This window comes from Arachis hypogaea, chromosome 7 (genome assembly GCF_003086295.3).
Source record: "Arachis hypogaea cultivar Tifrunner chromosome 7, arahy.Tifrunner.gnm2.J5K5, whole genome shotgun sequence".
NCBI lineage: Eukaryota > Viridiplantae > Streptophyta > Magnoliopsida > Fabales > Fabaceae > Arachis > Arachis hypogaea.
The window spans coordinates 62,537,804-62,554,125 of record NC_092042.1 but is presented as its reverse complement, the minus strand read 5'-3'; the positions used below and the strand labels follow the sequence as shown (position 1 = coordinate 62,554,125).

Sequence of the window (16,322 nt, the reverse complement as noted above, 5' to 3'; positions counted from 1 at the left end):
GTTTGATGAAATGCTTGGTTGGGTTTTAGTGTAGCTTTTGTTCCTCTTGGCTTTGGTTGAGTAATTAGTGACTCTTGAGTTATCTAATCCTTTTGTTGATTGATAATTAGAAGTTGCTAATTGATTTGAATACCCCTAAAGCTAGTCTTTCCTTTAGGAGTTGATTAGGACTTGAGGAATCAAATTGATTCATCCACTTGACTTTCCTCCATGGTTAGAGGTTAACTAAGTGGTAGCAATGAACAATTCTCATCACAATTGAGAAGGATAACTAGGATAGAACTTCTAATTTTCATACCTTGCCAAGAGCCTTTTATAGTTGTTAGTTTACTTTCTTGCCATTTATCTTTCATGCCTCTTATCAAAAACCCCAAAATAACTCATAACCAATAACAAGACACTTTATTGTAATTCCTAGGGAGAACGACCCGAGGTTTGAATACTTCGGTTTATAAATTTTAGGGGTTTGTACTAGTGACAAACAACTTTTTGTATGAAAGGATTATTGCTTGGTTTAGAAACTATACTTCGACGAGATTTTATTTGAGAAATTCTAAACCGTCAAAAATCCAATCGTCACTTAGGCTGTGGTTAGTGGATTTAGGCCTGATAATTGCACCGTTCGTGTTTATTGCTTTATGTTTTTGCAATCATGCTGCTGCTCTGATGTTAGCTCATATGCTACAAATTCTTATTTCATGCTGCTCTTTACACTGAATTTTCATGATTATATTCCTTATATGTAATTGCAAGCTTTAATTTTAATTCATATGAACTATTTGATTGCTGTTTATTTTTCGGGAATATCCAATTTTAGTCGGAATACTGCCCAAATTTTTGTAAAACGTTCTCATTCATGTTTTGGTTTGGCATTTTGAACTCTGTTTTCCTCTGCTTTACCCGAACCATTTCATGAATGCCAAGGCAAGCTTCATTATCCTTTTTGATTTCCTGGTTCATAAACTACATCTGTGATGTTTGATTCCAATTTTTACTTCCTTTATATCTACTTGAATCAGCATCAACCTGTTTTCCTTGTTTGGTTATGAGTTACTTATAGTTCTTACCTGTGAATACTTGTTACTTGGAATTTTTCATTATGTCACTTACCTTAACCCAATTTTTTATCCCACTGACTTACTAATTCTAATTTCCTGAACTCTTTTTCAACATTAACCGAACTACCCTTTTACAACATTTTCTCTAGCTTTTCACTTTCTTTTAACCTTCTAACCATGGCATAATGATATTTTTCTATTTAACATGAATTTAATTACATTTTGGATTGTGAATTTTTCCTTTTGAACTTTTCACTCCTATACAATCCTTAATGCACATTTAATAAACTCGTTTTTCTTATTTTATTTCTCCCTTGCCACTTTATGTTTTCTTTGACTATATGCCTATTTACTTTCCTATTTTTATATATCCTGGTTTTCCATTTTTCAGGATGTCTGCCTCCCAGAGGAAAGGAAAAGGCAAGGCTACTACTGGCAAGCGTAAAAGAGGAGAATCCTCCATGTCCATCATCGATCTGATGCATGACTTCTCCTGGAGGGAGAAGAACTTTACCTAACAGGAGAAAGCTGACCAGCTGCTCCCTGCCAATGATCCAGTAAAATTTGCAAACCGGTACTGTGATCTGAAGTATCTGGTGTTTGCAACCTCTAGGAACCTATACCTAGAGTGGACTCTGAAGATCCCAGGAGAACTTCAGCAATACACCACTGAGAAAATCAAACAAAGAGGCTGGTTCTTTCTGGAGCAAAATTTGGCTAAGGTGAACGCATCTTGGGTAAGGGCATTCTATTGCAACTACTTCTTGACTTCCCTGGATGCAATACACCTAAGGGGAAAGCAGATTCTGGTCACTGAAGAGGCCATAGAGGACATTCTACAGATCCCCCTTAAGTCCGATAAGCCTGATGGCTACAAAAAGGCTGAGGAGGACATGCGCCTGATGAAGTTTGATTGGGATGCTGTTAAGGCGAGGATAGCCCTGGACCCGACTGTTCCTTGGGAGATAGGTCAAGACACCACCTTGCCCAAGGGAATCAAGAGGGCGTACTTAAATGATGAGGCTCGGTTATGGCATCAAATCCTGAGTAATTATGTGATGCCGAGTACTCATGAGACAGAGATTCCAGCTGCTATGATCACCCTCCTATAGTGTGTGATGGAGGGTAAGGACTTGTACTTGCCACGATTTATCCGGACCTACATAGCCAGAGTCCACGTCCGAGGCACTCTTCCCTTACACTATTTGGTTACACAGATGGGCCGTCAAGCTGACGTGCCATGGGAGGATGCCGATGAGAGACCACCGGCTGCGGACTGTAGGAAGATCATTCCTCACAGTAGGAACTTCCTAGCTTTGGGCTACAGACCACCATCCTTCACTGCTACTGATGAGACAGCCCACCGTCCACCGGATCCTCTTCCTCCACAGTTGCCCCTGCTGCCACCACTGCACCTCCACCTACCTCAGAGCCAGTGTACCGCCTCATGCACCGCTTGTTCCGACAGCTAGATCAGATGGAGCACTGTAACCGGCGCCGGTATGAGAGATCGGAGCGTCGCAGCAAGCGACGCTATGAGCATCTGAAGCTGATGATCTGACAGGGCAGTGACATCTCCTCCGAGCCTGACACACCATCAGAGCCATCAGAGGAGGAGGCGGGTGAGCACGAGGAGGAGACTCATTCCCAGGAGGAGACCCATCCGCAGGCAGGCACAGAGCAGGCTGCTCCCCAGGCAGAGGTTCCACATCAGATTGAAGCTGCAGATCCTGAGATCCCGATCCAGTCAGCACCTCCTCTACAGCAGCCAGATCCTCAACCCACCACCACCGAAACTCCAGCTACCATTCCTACCAGTGATGACACCCCTTCACACCCAGCTTGAGTGTGCATCGAGGACGATGCTTTATTTTAAGTGTGGGGAGGTCGCCATCTCTGGCGTATTATCTTGGTGAACCACTACAGACTCTTTTCTTTTATTTTGGATATTTTTCTGTAATTTTCTCTTTATTTTTATTTTTATTTTTATTTTCTGAGTACTTATACATTGCTACTTTCATGTATTTTTACTCTATTTCTGCATTTTGCACTTTAGTTCATATTTTAGCTATTTAGTTTAATTTACAGTTCTAACCTATTAGCTATAGAGTAGGTGGATTAATTAGTATAGTTTACCCTTTTTAGTATATTATAGTTGACTTAATTGAAAAATAAAAAGGAAGTAAGCTAGAGACTTTAAACAAGATCAACACAATCCACACACTTTGTATATAAAGTATTACATCATGTAGTTAAGTTAACAACATTTCATCAAGGAAGAACACTAGAACTTTAGCCATCTAATATATTTTACATTGAAAATAATGGGAAATTTTAACTAAACCTCCATGACATACATGAGTAATATATGATTTATGAGTTTGAGAACATACAACCTGTGAGTTTTGAGCTTAATTGTATAGTTACATTTAAATCATAATATTTTATTCCTGTGTATTCCATTCTTCTTTTTTATTCTGGTGTTCTTTGCTTTGTTTTAATCTATATGTCCAGTTATAGAATATAGATACATACCAAGAGAGTGATTGAGGCCTTATTTGATTTTTAACTCACTATCCCAAATAAAGCCTACCTTTTATACCATCCTTGTTAGCCCCCCTTTGAACCTTTTAATCCCCTCTTGTTCTATAACCACATTACTAGCCTTAAGAAGAAAAACAAATTAAAAAATCTCAAGTTGAATCCTTGGTTAGCTTAAGATAGAAATTGTGTAATTAATTAAGTGTGAAAAACTTTATGGGAACATGGATGACAGAAACAAGGGTAGAAAAATTGAAAAGAAATTAAGAATTCTTGGGAAACATGCTCATGTTAATTAAAATAATTAATTACCATGTGCATTAAAAAAAAAGTTCTTGTTTTCAATAAAAGGGATACAAAAGAATTCCCCAAAAATGCAAATTAAAGCAAATGCACATGATATAAGAACAAAATATGAGCATGTGACATAAAAAGTGGGAATTATGGGAAAATGGGTAAAGAAGCTTTACTTTAGAAATTATGTATGTTAGGTGAAATCTTAGACTAATTAAGGATTCACTTATTAGCTCACTTAGCCTTATACATATACCCTTACCTTTACCTTGGCCCCATTACAACCTTAATTAAAGACCTCGTGATTTTTGGTATGTCTATATTTTATAATTGTTAATTGGTTAGATGAAAAACAAAGTTATAGAAAGTAAGGATAAAAAGAAGAATAGAGTGATTAACCCAATAAACACTGAGTGATTAGAGAGTAAACACAAAATCCAGTGAGGGTTCACTAACTCATTAACATATATCTCTGCTTAAATTACTGATTGTCTTGCAAGTTTAAAAAATATTTTTCTCTCCCATCTCAATTATAAAAGTGCTTTATCATTATCTAAGGTTGGCTATATATATATATATATATATATATATATATATATATATATATATATATATATATATATATATATATATATGATTCCTTGAGAATGTGAATTGATTTAACTACATGTAAGCTTTATATATGAGTGAATAAAATTAGAATTGCATCATGCATTTAGTGAGTTGCATTTAGATTAGAATTGCATTGCATGGCATTCAACCACTTCAACCTTACTTTTTACCTTGGACATAGCATGAGGACATGCTATTACTTAAGTGTGGGGAGGTTGATAAATCCATATTTTATGATATATTTTGTGCTTAATCTGAGTGATTTATTCAATCCTTTACCCACTTATTCATATTAATTGTATGGTTTTACTTTTCCTTCCTTATTATGTGATGTATGTGAAAAAACATGTTTTCTATGCTTTAAAATTAATTAGTTTAATTGCTTTTATTTCTATTCGATGCCGTGATTAGTGTGTTGAGTAGTTTCAGATCTTCTAAGGCAGAATGACTTAAAGGATGGAAAAGGAAACGTACAAAAATGGAAGGAAAGTGCAAAACGGAGTTTTGAAGAAACTGGCATCCACGCCATCGCATGGACGATGCGATCGCGTGCCAAGAGCGAAGAAGCATCGACGCGGCCGCATGACTGACGCGACCGCGCGACTTGAGCGAATCGCATACGACGCGGATGCGTGACCCTTGCGACCGCGTGATAAGAAGAACTCCAGGTGACGCGACCGCGTGACCCACGCGGACGCGTGACAGAGGCCACACACCAGAAATTGCAGAAAACGCTCATAGCGGATTCTGAAGCCTTTTTGACCCAAATCCAAGTCCAGAAGTCGTAGACCAGAGGTTATGAAGTGGAGGAATGCATCCATTCAGGGAGTCTGAGAATTTTTAGTCACTTTCCATGATTTAGATCTAGTTTTGAGAGAGGTTCTCTCTTCTCTCTCTTTAGGATTTAGGATTTAGGATTTCTCTTAGTTTTAGGAGTAACTCTCGATCCCAGTTTCAATATTTCTTTTACTATTTAATTTCTCTTCTATTTTTGTTTACTCTGAAGCTTTTATTGTGTTTGATTGATGTTGCCCAATTGCTATTGATATTGTCCATGTTAGAATTGACATTTTTATTTAATGATATTTGAGATATTTCAGTTTATGATTGTTCCTTTTTATTATCCCCAATTTGAAGACAATTTTTATTCCAACAGATTTAACTTCTTTTTCTTTTGGTCTTGGTTGAGAAATCAGTAACTTAGGAGTTATCTTAGCTTAACATAATTGATAATTGTTATCTTTGCTAATTGGACTGAACTTCAATAATCCCAATCTTTTCTTAGGAAATAAATAGGATTCGAAGGTCAACTAATTTATCCATTGACTTTCCTTTGCTTTAGCAAAGGTTAACTAAGTAGAATTAAGATTCAACTTTCATTATTATTGCTAAGAATAACAAAGTCTGGACTTCCAATTTCTCATACCTTGCCAAAAGTTTGCTTTACAGTATTTATTTATTTTAATTGTCATTTAAATTATTTGCCATATTTATTCCTCATTCTCAAAAACCCAATTTTATTTTTTTCATAGCCAATAATAAGAACATACCTCCCTGCAATTCCTTGAGAAGACGACCCGAGGTTTAAATACTCGGCTATCAATTTTAAAGGGGTTTGTTACTTGTGACAACCAAAACGTTTGTACGAAGAAATTTCTGTTGGTTTAGAATCTATATCTGCAACGCGACTATTTTTATAAAATTATTTACTAGCAAAAATCCTAATGTCACTTCTCCCGAACAAAAGTGACGCCAGTATGAAGAGGAGGAAGAAATAGGTAGAAAAAAAGTAGTGAAATATTTGTGAAGAATACAATGGGTTGCACATCCTTTTATAGCTACTGAAAATTTGTCTTTACGTATTTTATTTACACTGTAAACGTTATAATTACTCTTTTATCTCATTTACAGTATAAACGAAATAAGATTACACATATCTTGTTTACATTGTAAACGATATATACACTTTATTTCTATTTGACCTTATCTCGTTTACCTATAAATAAGATACGTGTAATCTTATAATTTATTTATACTGTAAACGAAATAAGAAAAGTGATATATTTCTGTAAAAATGCTCCAAATTATTTATTTTCGGTAAGTAAAATATTTATTTTATTTATTAAAAAATTCAGAAAAAATACTATCTTTATACATAATTTTTGTTATCATCACAGAAAAAATTAATAAAATAATTAAAGTGAGAGCAAACTGTATGCAACACCGAGAACAAATAGTACAAATCAAGACTAACATAAAACTAAACAATATGAGAGAGTGAAAGAGAGGAAGAGAGAAAAATACTATCTTTACATATAATATTTATTTTGATAGTTACAAAGAAACTCTAATAGAATAATTAGAGTGAGAATGAATTGTATACAATACTCACAGAGTACTGTATTCAGAATAAAACTATACAAACTAAAATGAACATAAATTAAAAGATAATATATTTATCGTACTATGCTTCCTTTTATATTGTGTTTGCAATGATATATGTTATAGTTGAAAAAAAGAAGAAACAAAAAATATTCGAAGAGAAAAAAAGAACACCATATATAATAATAAAGATAAATAATTGAAAGAAAGAAGTTTAGTGTCCATATTTTTTGTTTGTTGTAATTGTACATGTAGAATTTTGTATTGAACGTCTAAGTTAATATAAATAGAAGAAAGAATTAAAAAAGAGTGAGAATAAAAATGCAAAAAAAAATAATGATAATAATGATATAAGAGAATACGAATAATATATACAAAATTATAGAAATAACAATAACTGTACATACAAACGGACTCCATGGTAATAGAAATTGCTCCATGGTAATAGAAATTGCACATACGAACTGCTCCATGATAGAAATTGTACATACAAATTGCTCCATGATTTTGGACTACAGTGCATAGAGATAAAATGAGAAGAAAGAATTGGACACCAACTTTCATATCCCCTCTATGTATTGTTATAGATAGATAAGTTTATTTAAGGACAAATTATTAAAATAGTATTTAAAAATATATGTCATTGATAAAAATGACAAATAAGTCATTAGAAAACTTAACAAAAATAATTAATAAAAATTATATTTTTTTTATAAGTGGCAAAAATATTTTTATTTAGCAAATAATTTATTTATTTAATTAAAAATTTTGTGATAATATTTGAATAGTTATTTAGATAGTGCACACAAAAAATCAAAGCAAAATATGATCTCAAAAATTTTTTTATTTTTCAAGAAAATTTCATAATTCACATTTTTTTTAAAAAAATAACTTAGCATAAAATTATCAAATTTTAAGAATAAAAATATCTTATTTTTTTAATAATATTTATAAAAATTTATATTAAAATTTAATTTTTAAAATATTTTTTAAAATATATATTTAATATATAATTATTTTTGTCACGTTTATAAACCTTTCAAGTATTTATTGGTTTGTTCGTATGTTTTGAAATTATTTTTGTAAACGACGTGAACTTTTGATAGTTTATTTTTTTAATAAAACATTCCGTCATAAGTAGGAATAGTTTTTATCCATAATGCAGGACAGTGACATGGGACACAACATGATACAGAAACATGTATATATATAAATATAAATTATTTTTTAAATAAATCGTAATAATATTTTAATATTTTATTGATATTAAAATATAATTAATTTTTTAATTATTTTTAATATTTCATTTAAAATATTTTTTGTTTAAATAAATAATAATATATAGTATTTATAAATTTATTTCAAGAATATATGTTAAAAATAAAGTTAAACATGTTGATACGTGATTATATTTAAGTGTGTTTAAATGTGTTCGAAAAAAATATTTTTTTATTAAAACACCACTAGATTAGACAAACACGCGTGTTCCCTGTTAGAACAGGGATAACCAAGACTGATGTTGGAGTCTTGGTTATCCCTGTTCTAACAGGAAACAACTATCATTCATGGAATAGTCACTATGGCCTATCTGCACCTTCTTGCGGCAGTTTCATCTACGCTTTCTTCCGGCAGTTTCGTCTGCATTCTGTTTCAACAGTTTAATCTGCATTTTGTTTTAGCAGTTCTATCTGTACTCTTATCGCGCTCTACGCGCCCTCTCTTATTGCGCCCTCTTTTATTGTGCTCTATGCGCCCTATGAAGACCACTCTTATTGCGCCATATGCGCTCTCTAAATATCAATCTTATTGCGCCCTACGCGCTTATTTTTTAATTTTTTTTAAACTCAAACACAGCATCTCCTTTTATATTTTTGCCGCGGTAGCTCAAACTCCGCCGCACGTATTTTTTAAAGGTCGCTGCTCAAGCACAGCATCTCCTTTTATATTTTTGTCGCTGACAGCTCAAGTATCAATGCAGGTCTGAAATACGTTCAACACATGACACATGGACACGCAACTCAACAAAGTGTCTAAACTTCATTCGTTTTTATATTTCAAATGTTAAACATGGTTATTATGACTTATGAGAATTAATTTAAAAATTGGCCACTTTTAATCTAATTTGTAAACATAAAAATTAAAATTGTGAAATAAATTAAAATTATTTATTTTTATTTGTTTCAAACTATAACAAAAATAATTCCATTTTTAAATGAATTCCGATTCTTGTAGTTCCAAACATTCTCTACTAACTAGTCAAGAGTGAAGAAGATGAAAAATAGTTAAGAGAGATATGGAGGTGGGAATGCTTCCAATATCAGCTTCGAAGAGAGGGAAGCTCTTGGCAGCTGGCTATACTTCACTCCATTCCATTTCCCGTGCTTCCGCTTCACAACTTGCCACAGGTTAACATTTCGATCTTTTTTTTTTTTTGCTTTTTCGATTCCCTCTTTTTCCTGCATTTTTCAATTATTAGGGTTCAATAAAAGAAAGAAAGGGAGCGGTTTTAGTTTTTGACATGCGCATTATTTGATTTTGAATAGATATCGAAGTATCTCAGGACGAGGCTTGTGAAATTCTGAAATATGCATCCCAAACCAGTGCTTTGGACCCATCAATTGGGAATAGTAATACTTCTAACCTCTATGGTATGTGATGATTCTGATTTTCTCATAAATGGCTACTTTTCATTTTCAGAAACTCTTGAGCATTTTTTTATCAATTTAGACCAGGATTTGGTCAGTATAAGTATCAAATTATCTTCAACAAATAAATTTTACTGATTTATTTATGCAAACTTTGATAAATGTGGGTGCAAATTGTGTTGACTTATGTTTAAACTTGGGTAAATATAAGTGTAAACCATGTGCTTTATGTGTACAAATACTGTAAATATAGGTGCAAATTTTTGCAAGTGAAATACTGGTCCAAATTAATAATATTTGCTGGCCATATAGCGTTGCTATTTCATATTTTTTTTCTCTCTTTTCTAATTTTTAACTTAGCAATTGTTTAGTTTTGGCTTGATATCAAAATTTTGGGAGTTTTTTTCTCTTTTTTTTGGGTATTGTTATATGTAATAGTTGTGTTCGGTTATGAACTTGAAATGAGTACACCATTATTTCATAGTGGTGAAAGTAACAAGGAAATTAGGATTGATTTAATCTGACTTCGGTGCATTTTGTGAGACAGACTAAATCCTTTTGTTGGGGGCATGATGTAACAATCTTTTGTGGGTTCAAAATGGTGGTTTACTCTAAGGAATAGAGTGGATACTGTTAATTTATGTTAAAAAGTAATGGTCCAAACAGAATGAGGACAGGGAAAGCTCTCTTCAATTGTTTTTGGTGCTGTACTATTGAAAACTGGAACTACCGTGCCACAGAAGTTTCAGGTTATGTGATCAAAGCTTTTGGAAGCTTGTATTATGTTATAGATGCTATGACTGAATCTATACCAAGTAATTAATAGCTAGGTAGTTGACTCTCCTAAACCATTAGTTTAATCTTCGTCAAAAGAAATTGTCCGCGCAATGAGTATGTGAACATTACTGGCTGATGGAGAAGTTGAAACTTGAAAAGCTGTTAGGAGGCTATGCTTAAGAGTTATTTGACATTCTATTTCTTTATAAAATATTACGGTTACCAGGTTATGTGAGTATGTGAATTTTGTTTATAACTATTGGAATGCTTATAATTTTGTTTTGTGTGTTACGTGAATTCAATTTGCTTTAGGATTCTACTGTGCATGATTGTCCAAAGAATTTCATATAATCCTTCCTTTTTGTTTTGCTTTTTATTCATTTGGTGTTTTGTGTCATGTAAGGTGGTCAGACTGCGTGGACTATGCTTAATGAGGAAAAGTTTAGTACTCGCATTACGACATCTTGTGTGGATCTAGATAACATCCTTGGTGGAGGGATTACCTGCAAAGAAGTTACTGAATTAGGTTAGCGACTGCTTTGGATTCTCCTAATATGATGAAATTGTTTATGATTTCTAATTAAATTGTATGTTCTTTAACTTGTATATGAGCATGAATGTTACAACATTTTTCTTCCTTCCTTCTTCCTTAGCGCGGGTTACAATATAATTCTGTGTTTATTTAATTAGGTGGAGTTCCCGGCATTGGTAAAACACAAATTGGGTATGCTTTGTCATCCCAATTTTTCGCCTCATGTTCTTGTTTTCATTTCATCCTAAATTGTGAATTATTTTGGTTAATTTTAGTAGTGAAATTTGGTTGTTTACATTTGCAGGATTCAACTTGCAGTAAATGTTCAGATTCCACTAGAGTATGGTGGTCTAGGTGGGAAGGCAATATACATTGGTAAGAGCCTTAATCAGATCTATAACTCATGCAACATTTGATTTATTAAGATCATTTATTGGAATTTTTTCACCTGTGTTATACTCAGACACAGAGGGAAGTTTTATGGTTGAACGTGTTTTACAAATTGCGGAAGCATGCATAGAAGACATGTCAGAATATAGCAACCACTTTCACAACAATGTTCAAGATTGCGAAGTCAAAATGCATCCCAATAGTATATTGGAAAATATATTCTGTTTTCGCGTTTGCAGCTATACTGAACAAATTGCTTTGGTGAATTACTTAGATAAATTCATCGAAGAGCATAAAGATGTGAGTATATTTTATCCATTGATTGATAACTTTTATAAATCCATCTTGATGACAATTTCGATTTTTATTTTAGCATTAGTCAGTCACATAGTATTTGCTAGATTCTAGACATGGACCTATAGAAGTAGCTTTTTGTTTTCTTTCCAATTGTTTTCAATTAATATTTGTTGTACATTTTTAAGAGTTCTATCATGATCGGTGCTGATTATGCTATTCCAGGTAAAAATGATCATTATTGACAGTGTCACCTTCCATTTCCGCCAAGATTTTGAAGACATGGCACTCAGGACTCGGTTATTGAATGAAATGGCTTTGAAGTTGATGAAACTTGCAAGAAAGTTCTGTTTGGCTGTAAGAAACTATTTTTATTCTTTTTGCCAGAGGTGTTTTGTTTTGAACTTTATAATATGTGATTGCAACCAAATCAAGTTGCTCTTACTACCTTGACTTCTTCATGCCCAATACATGATGGCTTTCTCTGTTATCTTTTACTCTTCTTTACCACCTTAGATTTTTTCCATTCGATCAAATTTATTCTTTTATATTGTGGATATAAAAAGTTCTTATGCTTACTGATGTAATCATATATAAATAGATGTCTGTATAATTTTTTTCATTAACAGTGAACAAAAACTAAATCTTGATTTTGTGTTTGGTAGGTTGTTCTTTTGAATCAAGTGACAACCAAGTACATTGAAGGTTCATATCAATTGACCCTTGCACTAGGTAAGTGTTTTATTTTTTACTTTTATTGAATTCATCCCTTGATCAGATGCATTTTTGTTGAAAGCTTTGTTTGTTGTTTATAACGATTGAACAGGCGATAGCTGGTCACATTCATGCACGAATCGGATCATCTTATTTTGGAATGGCGATGAACGGCATGCGTATATTGACAAATCTCCCTCTCTGAAATCAGCATCTGCAGCGTATTCCGTGACCACTAGAGGGATCCGTAATTCTAATTCAAGCTGCAAACGAATCAAGATAGTGTGAGATTCTTTTTGACTGGGAACACACTCTAAAACTTTTCTTTTGTTTTGAGTGAATGAGATACAAAAGAGAAAGAAAAGAAAAGGCAAATTTAAAGACAAAAAAACTAATATAGCTAGGTTCCTATCAACAGGATTTGAATCCTCTAAATTTTGAATGTTATTTTAAAGTGTAAAGTGTGATCTCTCACTATTTATAGAAAAAATATGAGAGAAAACTATTCAAAATAAGAGATTACCCTTTAGTCCTTTACCATCCCAAGTAAAAATTTAAAATTTAGAGAATCCAAATTCCTAACAACCACAATAAAACATAATAGCGGCATGAACCGAACTATTTGCACTTAGCTACTACCGGAAATCTAATTCTGATTGAGCTCCTTCTTTAGCTAGGAATTGGCAATTTTATTAGCCTCCCTTTTGGATCAAACCAAAACTAGAAATCCAAGTTCTTTGCTGTTTTAATTCAAAGATTTCTTTGATAATAGGCTTTTCTGCATTATTTCGGATACTGTCCAATATTATATAATATAAAATAACAAAATACAAATGAAACTTCTACTTAAACGCACATATTCTTCAGGATTTCTGGTTCTCTACTTTCTAATGAACGCGACTAAAAAATGATATTATAAAATAATTCCTAATTAATGTTAAGATATTTATTATACGACCATATTATGGCTATATATTATGACTATTATTAATAGACATATTCTATATAAAAGTAATATTTATTGTAGATATTTTTTTGCGTATAATACATTTATTAATAAAATGAATATAAAGCATAAATAAAAAAATGTGTACAAAATTTACAATATAATACAAAATATGTTTATTAATAGATACATTAAACGTATATAGTGCAAAAACTGTTTTTGATAACTTGATGGTTAAATATGTTAGTGTATATTTTTGTATTTTATATGGGATAATACATAAAATTATATTAAAAATTAAATAAAATATATGCATTAATTATTATTATAAATATTTTACAAAGTTATAATTAAAATCAAACTTTTAATATTTTTAATATTAAAATATTAAAAATAATTAATATTTGTCTTAATCAATTTGAGTTTGTTGAGTAGTCATCTCATTCGTACGCTTAAACAACTATTAGGAGGTAGAATCTCGTCTTGTGTGTGTAGCAATTCATTAACTAGCGATAAACCCTTAATAAATAGAGCATCGATACGTGGTTAGACTTGACAGGAATATCCGATCCGTCCATACCCAGTTGGGGAGGGTAATAACTTGACCCGAGTTGGGGCTAATTTTGCTCAGGATAGGGATAGGGCGTGGTCGGATTTAGGGTGTATATGCCCCGGATATATACATATAAACACTTTTTAGGAATTAGGATTTGCCTCACATCACGGATTCGGTTATTCATAACTTCGGTCTATACTTTATAGCATGCAAGAGAAACCTAGTCATTCTCACCCAGAGTCTTATTCTTCTCGACTTCTCACAAAAATCCTCATAACTCTTGTCATGGTCATTGCTGAGCCCATCACCGCCTACTCCTTCACAACTCTTATCTTCCTTCACAAACTTATCACTTAGTCATCGTCGTTATGAGTTTGAGCATTACTCTTGTAGTTTCATCTGATTCTATTACCGAATAAAATAGAATTTTTATTCAAGTTGGATCAGTTGGAAATAGACATACATGAGATTATTTTTGCATATAGTTTTTGAATTTTCTAATCCAAATTTGATCTATGTGGTTGAGTATTTTAGTATGTCGATCATCGTGGTTTCGTTGCGATACTAATGTAATAAAAGCTGCGATAATTTCATAACTTATGTATGAGACACACCAGATTATTAAAGTAATCTGGAAAATAACATTCATATGTGCGCGTGAAATTTATAAGAAGTGATTATCTCATGAAAATATGTATGTATAGCCCAAATTGAAGATTGTTAGGAAATTATTATTTCTTAATATATTTATGGGCAATACATATATTAATTATAATTACAAATTAAGTAATTTCATATTAAATGATTTATATAACGGTTATGTGATTCAGCCTTATCAGGGATACAGAAGATTTTGGTTGACGATGATCAAAGAACCACAAAAGCCAAGCTCTTTGATCTCAATCATGCTCTCGAATGAAGGGACGCGTCCGCGCTCTCAGTTATATTTCTTAATGATTTAACATGGATGATCTTTAGGTTGAGAAATCTTAAAATTTTCAGATAAAATAGAATTTTTATTCAATCAAAAGATGATAAATAAATTTATTGAATTAAATTATATTAATGTCATCATTAGATGGTAAATAATGCTAGAAACTTAAACTCTAAACCCTAAACCCTGAACTCGAACCCTGAACTATGAACTCTAAACCCTGAACGCTAAACCTTAAACCCTAAACTCTAAACCCTAAACCCGAACCCTGAACACTGAACTCTGAACCTTGAATGCTAAACCCTAAACACTAAACCCTGAACCTTACCGTAAATCCTAAACCCCTAAAACCTTGAACCCTGAACCCTAAACCCTAGACACTTAAATGCTAAACCCTCAACCATGAACATGGTAAACCGAAATTAATACACGGGGCGAACCGAAAGTTTGAAACACACTGAACCCTGAACCCATAAACCCTAAACCCCGAAACCCTAAACCTTGAAACCATATCGTCATTCTTTTGTTGTTGTTGCTGCTGTATTATTTTTGTCTTTTCCTCATTTTCTCTCTGGTGAAGAAGCACTAGAAGGTGACGAAGAAGAGATTTGAATAGTGCAGAAAGAACCGAACACAGTACTCATGGTGAATCGAACATAGTATTCATGGTGAACCGAACACAATACAATTGTATAGTACTGAATGAACGAAACATAATCCATTATATAAAATCAAATTCAAACAGCTTTCTGCAGAATGAACCGAACACAGTGCTCATGGTGAACCGAACACAGTACTCATGGTGAAACAATTGTATAGTACTGAGTGAACGAAACATAATCCATTATATAAAATCAAATTCAAATAACTCTGCCTACAATTTACATATTATCAATTCAATTCAATTCAGTACGCCTTCGTCCATTTAATCCAATTCAATTAGCAATTGCATTTCATTCAATTCGATTCAAAATTGAATAATACAAACTTTGTCAGTTTGATTCGTTTCATTCGTTTCAGAAGAGTAATCCAAATCGCTCTCCTGATTTGAAGTTGAGTCATTTATTGTTTCGATTCAGAAGTGCAGATCGAAGAAGAAATCGAAAAAAAATAGGAAGAAGATAAATGCAACCAGATCGAAATAAGAAAACGAGAAGATGAACGCGACCAGAGGAGAACGACGAAGGCAATGCAAATCAATAAGGAAGAATGCGAGCAGAGAAAACGAAGAAGGAGGAGGAGGCGGGAAAAGTTTACGTTGCGGCAGAAAATTTACGTTGATATGACCCAAATTCCATAGTCCACTCACCACTTGGAAAAAAAGAAAGTAGAATTCGCACCACTCACCACTTGGAAAAAAAAGAAAGTAGAATTCGCACGAGGTACCCAGTATCTCAAGTTACAAGCGAATTCGACGATTTTACAACGAAAAAAAGCCCACGTTCTAAATCACAAGTTATAATCCTTGAACAAAATAAATAAATAAATAAATAAATAAATAAAAGAGTTACAATCAAGAATCACTGAAATCCAATTTGTATACTTGGAGATATAGACGAGGGCTAAAGACTAGTATCCAGAGTGATTAATCATGATTCTAGTACAAACAGAAGAGATAAAACAAATTAAAGTGTCACAATTAAAGAA

At 32.8% G+C, this 16,322-nt stretch overlaps 1 protein-coding gene across 2 annotated transcripts; it reads left to right on the top strand.

The window, feature by feature from the left end:
- The first annotated feature begins 9,074 nt into the window (after positions 1-9,074).
- On the top strand, positions 9,075-12,772 carry LOC112703233 (DNA repair protein RAD51 homolog 3). 2 transcript variants are annotated; one of them, XM_025754587.3, is made up of 9 exons: positions 9,075-9,292; positions 9,431-9,535; positions 10,713-10,835; positions 11,000-11,033; positions 11,146-11,216; positions 11,305-11,531; positions 11,751-11,882; positions 12,191-12,257; positions 12,352-12,772. In XM_025754587.3, the coding sequence occupies exons 1-9, from the start codon at positions 9,181-9,183 to the stop codon at positions 12,525-12,527; spliced, it is 1,047 nt and encodes a 348-aa protein (XP_025610372.1). In that variant the 5' UTR covers positions 9,075-9,180; the 3' UTR covers positions 12,528-12,772. The 2 variants fall into 2 exon arrangements, with proteins under 2 accessions (XP_025610372.1, XP_025610373.1); XM_025754588.3 differs by having other exon boundaries at positions 9,106-9,292; positions 9,431-9,514.
- Positions 12,773-16,322: the final 3,550 nt, after the last annotated feature.

Coding starts and splice junctions, on each gene's coding strand:
- LOC112703233 (XM_025754587.3), top strand. CDS start 9,181: ATGGAGGTGGGAATGCTTCCAATATCAGCTTCGAAGAGAGGGAAGCTC. Junction 11,217..11,304: donor TGGGAAGGCAATATACATTG/GTAAGAGCCTTA, acceptor TGTTATACTCAG/ACACAGAGGGAAGTTTTATG. Junction 11,883..12,190: donor CAAGAAAGTTCTGTTTGGCT/GTAAGAAACTAT, acceptor TGTGTTTGGTAG/GTTGTTCTTTTGAATCAAGT.